This window comes from Loxodonta africana, chromosome 7 (assembly GCF_030014295.1).
Source record: "Loxodonta africana isolate mLoxAfr1 chromosome 7, mLoxAfr1.hap2, whole genome shotgun sequence".
NCBI lineage: Eukaryota > Metazoa > Chordata > Mammalia > Proboscidea > Elephantidae > Loxodonta > Loxodonta africana.
The window spans coordinates 100,976,953-100,980,898 of NC_087348.1; the positions used below are offsets into that span (position 1 = coordinate 100,976,953).

The window sequence follows — 3,946 nt, forward strand, 5'->3', positions numbered from 1 at the left end:
AATCCACTTTCCAGAGCCCCTTCTGATTCCATTCATCGAACCCGCTATTCAGAGAATAGAGAAACTCCTGTGGAAACTTCATAGCCTTTACCATTCTGCTCCATGGGAGAGTATGGGTATAGGGAATGAGGAGGAGCGGGAAGGTAGAATCCAAGTGGGGAGGGGAGAGATGGGATAAAGAGGATGCACAGCTTGTAAGGGAAAGGGCAGTTACCAGGAAAACAGATGGGCAAAAAAGAATTTGGGAACCCACAATCCTAATCTCTTCCGTATATAGAAAACATCTATATATGTACATATGTGTGTATGTATGTATGCATATCCCTGGAAGCACAATGGTTAAGCGCTCAGCTGCTAACTGAAAGGTTGGTGGTTCCAACCTACCAGCTGCTCTGCAGGAGAAAAAAACCTGGTTATCAGTTCCCATAAAGGCTACAGCCTAGAAAACCCTTTGGGGCACTTCTACTCTGTCCTACAGGGTCACTATGAGTAAGAATCGATTCAGTGGCATACAACATGGATGTATATGTACATGTGTTTATGTATATGTGTGTGTGTGTGAGAACACAGATTTGCATACCTGCAGAACCTTGTCAAGCACTGCAGTGGCCTCATGGCATTTTCTATATGTCTCCTCTGAGCTACCCAACAAACTGTGAAAAAGTGAGAAGTCCAGGATTATTGCCATCCGCACCCTCTCAGATGAGAAAATTCAGATACAGAGAGGTTATGATTTGCCCAGTCCCCACCTACCCACCCACCCAAGGTGGTTAGACAATGCGAAAAGCAAAGGAGAGAAATAGACTCCACATTAGGCAAATTTAAGCCTCCTGCATCAGACATTTGTGAGAAAGGCCTACAGAAAAAAATATGGGAGAAACCAATGAAATTAAATGGAGGAAAGTAGGCACTGGTGAAGAGACAGGAAGATGGAAGAAGGAAGGGGGCAGGAGGTGGGATTTAAGAAAAAGAGTCTTAGAGAAGAGAACCATACCTGGCACCTGGAAGGTCAGCAATGGACCATAGGCCTTAAATCCCCACTCCAGCTCAACGCTCCCACCTAGCAAAGCTAGGAAAACCATCCTCTAAGAAAACATTCAAATCAATAACAACATACCTCTGTTTCATTCTTTTCAAGACAGGCTTTAATTCATAATGCACTCAAAGGGAAGAGGAGGTACCAGGACATGTTTTGGAAGGGACAATTACACTAAAAATCACTGCACTCAGACTGACCTTTTGCTGAAAAGTTGGAGAAGGGTTGGGTGGCTACAGAAGCCGCCTCTTGCCCCTTCTACCATCCCCACCCGATTCCCTAAACTCCGTTTGGTTTCTTGATGTCTGGTGCAGTAAGAACCTACCAACGGCTTTTTAATTTTTTTAAAAAAACTTCCTGGGGTTGCGATTAAAACAATCTCCAATTCCTCTTCGTCTCTTTTCCTGAAATTTTTTGTTAATTGAATTTTTTTTTTAATCCCGGTTCGTCTCCACGTGCATTTTCCTATCGTTCTTTAGGTTTAGGAGAGACCCGAAGGCAGGCACAACCCACAGCAGTTTCTAAAGGGAGTGAAGGCTACTTCGCAGTCAGTCCCGGTGCGCTCCCTCCTCCCCTGGCACCTCTTCCCAAACCCCGTCCGGTCTCCAAAGGCTCGAGTAAGCCGTGCGGCTGTACCCCGCGCTGTAATCGTAGGACACCTGGGGGGGCGGCGGCGGGGGTAGGGCGCAGTCTGGGAAGAAGGGGGCAAAAGAGGCTAAATGGCCAGGCACATCCTCCCCTCCGGGGGAGTCCGCGGCGGCGGGGTACAGGGGGCGCAAGGGCTCGTTCAAGGTCAAGCCGCCGCGGGCGGCAGCCAAGGGCGTCTTCTTGGTCGGAGGACCGGGGGCGCTCCAGGGCTCAGGGTACAGCAGGTTCCCCACCATCGCCGGCGGCGGCTCAAACAGGCCAGGTTCCAGCTCCGAGGGTCCCCGCAGGGCAGCGACTCCAGCGGGGAACACATCGAGAGGCTCAGCAGCGAGCAAGACGCCCGCTTCCGTGCCAGCGCCGTAGTCGGGACCCAGCAGCTCGAAGAACTCCACGGCCTCGGCGCCCTTCTCCAAGTCGCCCAGGCTCACGCCGGGCCCCGACGGGCCGCACCCACCGCCGCCAGCCCGGGATGGCTCGGTGAAGAAGGACGGGGGCAGGTTGCGAGCCCGCAGCGGGACCTTCCTGGCGCCTGGGGCCACCGCGCCCCCTGTGGGGCCGGCCGCGTCGCCTCCCGTGCCCCCAGCGCCCGTTCCGCAGATCCCAGCGGCGGGAGCGGTCACCGCGCCCCCAGCCGGCTCGTCGCCCACGGGTACCTGGCGTAGCGAGTCGAAGAGCGCGGCCAGGCTCCGGCTCTGCAGGCTCGCAGCCGCCGCGGCCTGTGACGCCTCCCGCCGGGGGGCAGCCTTGCCATGGGCCGGGGCGGCCACGGTCGGGGCGCTGGGGGCGGCGGGCGGGCGCTTGGCGGGAGTGTCTGCGGCGCCGGGGGAAGGTGGGCCCGGGGGCGCGGCGCCCATGAGGCCGCTGCAGCGCTTGATCTGCTTCTGCAGGTACTTGCGGTGGTTCACCTTCCGCTTGGACTTGCCGGGCTTGTCAAGTGCCAATTTGATGTTGCTGGACGCCGAGTCGATGAAGCTGAGCAGGTCGCGAGTGGCCTCGCGCACGTCCCCGCCCTCGGCTCCCGCCAGCTGCGCGCCCGCCGGCGCCCCGGTCTCATCGTCCTCGAAGCAGCAGCCCTTGTCCAGGGCTCCGAAGGCGCCCCCCAGCCCGTCCGGGGCACCCGCGAAGCCGAAGGGGACGAATGGGTGCGGGCTGAGGAGCGCCGCCTGCACGGCCATCGTCGCCGCTCCCGTGCGGCCGGTCGCGGTCCGTGCACCTCTGGCCGGCTCACACCCAGCGGCCCAGGCCCGGCTCCGGCCCCGGCGCGGCGCGCGCAGCGCAGCCTCCTCGCTCGGTGCGGGGCTCGCCGCTCAGCCTCCCAGGGGAGCTCATTAGGTCCTGTGAGAGGGGCGGAGGGAAAGAGCTCGCGGCGACCGCCCCGGGGCCGGAGGGGAGGGGCTTATTTAGCCTGGCCGGTCGGGTCGGGAGTGGGCCGAGGGGAGGGGGAAGCTTTGCTGGTTTTCTGGTATTTCATCACCTTAACCCCTTCGTTTCCCGTCGCCCCGCGGCGCTTCTCCAGGCTAGCGAGGAACGAGGAAGACAGGCCCCGGTGCTCGAAACCCAGCCCACGGCCTGTTCCACTCGCGCAACCTTGCCCTGCCTCGAGAGGCTCTCCCTGGGGCTGAGAGAGGGCGAAAGGCTAGAGGCGTGAGTTTCAGTCCCGGCTCTGGTAATATTACCAGCCACCAGCTATGGGGCGGTTGCTTGTACAAGGTGCTGTCCAAACATCTCGTCGTGTAATCCTTGCACAGCAGCACGTTATTATCACCACTGAGGAAACCCTGGTGGCTGGTGGTTAAGAGCTATGGCTGCTAACCAAAAGGTCGGTAGTTCAAGTCCACCAAGTGCTGCTTGGAAACTCTATGGGGGCAGCTCTACTCTGCCCTATAGGGTCTCTATGAGTTGGAATCGACTGGACAACAACGGGTTTGATTTTGTTTTGTTTTATCACCACTTAACAAATGAGGAAACTGAGCCTCAGAGCGATTCAGTGAGCTGCCCAGGCCAGTTTGACTCCAAACCCATTTCTAAGCCTTTGACAAAACTTGTGTTCTGTCTGGGTCTTGGTGTCCTAACCTATAAGATAAGGGAAAGAGACTTATGTTTCCTCAAGTTGTATTAGACTCTTAAGTTTCAGCAGGACTCCCAAGTCTGGTGTTCTTTCTTCTACCCCTTGATCATTTGAAGTAACCATTAGGTTATAGGGAATTGAGACCAGCACATGGCCTGACTTTTGTTAGTAGATGGACAGCAGGAGGCAAAGGA

At 56.9% G+C, this 3,946-nt stretch overlaps 1 protein-coding gene across 1 annotated transcript; it reads right to left on the reverse strand.

Moving 5' to 3' along the window:
• Positions 1 to 629: 629 nt before the first annotated feature.
• FAM181B (family with sequence similarity 181 member B) lies at positions 630 to 2,973 on the reverse strand. Its single transcript, XM_010598228.3, has one exon. The coding sequence runs from the start codon at positions 2,857 to 2,859 to the stop codon at positions 1,585 to 1,587; it is 1,275 nt and encodes a 424-aa protein (XP_010596530.2). The 5' UTR covers positions 2,860 to 2,973; the 3' UTR covers positions 630 to 1,584.
• Positions 2,974 to 3,946: the final 973 nt, after the last annotated feature.

Coding starts and splice junctions, on each gene's coding strand:
- FAM181B (XM_010598228.3), bottom strand. CDS start 2,859: ATGGCCGTGCAGGCGGCGCTCCTCAGCCCGCACCCATTCGTCCCCTTC.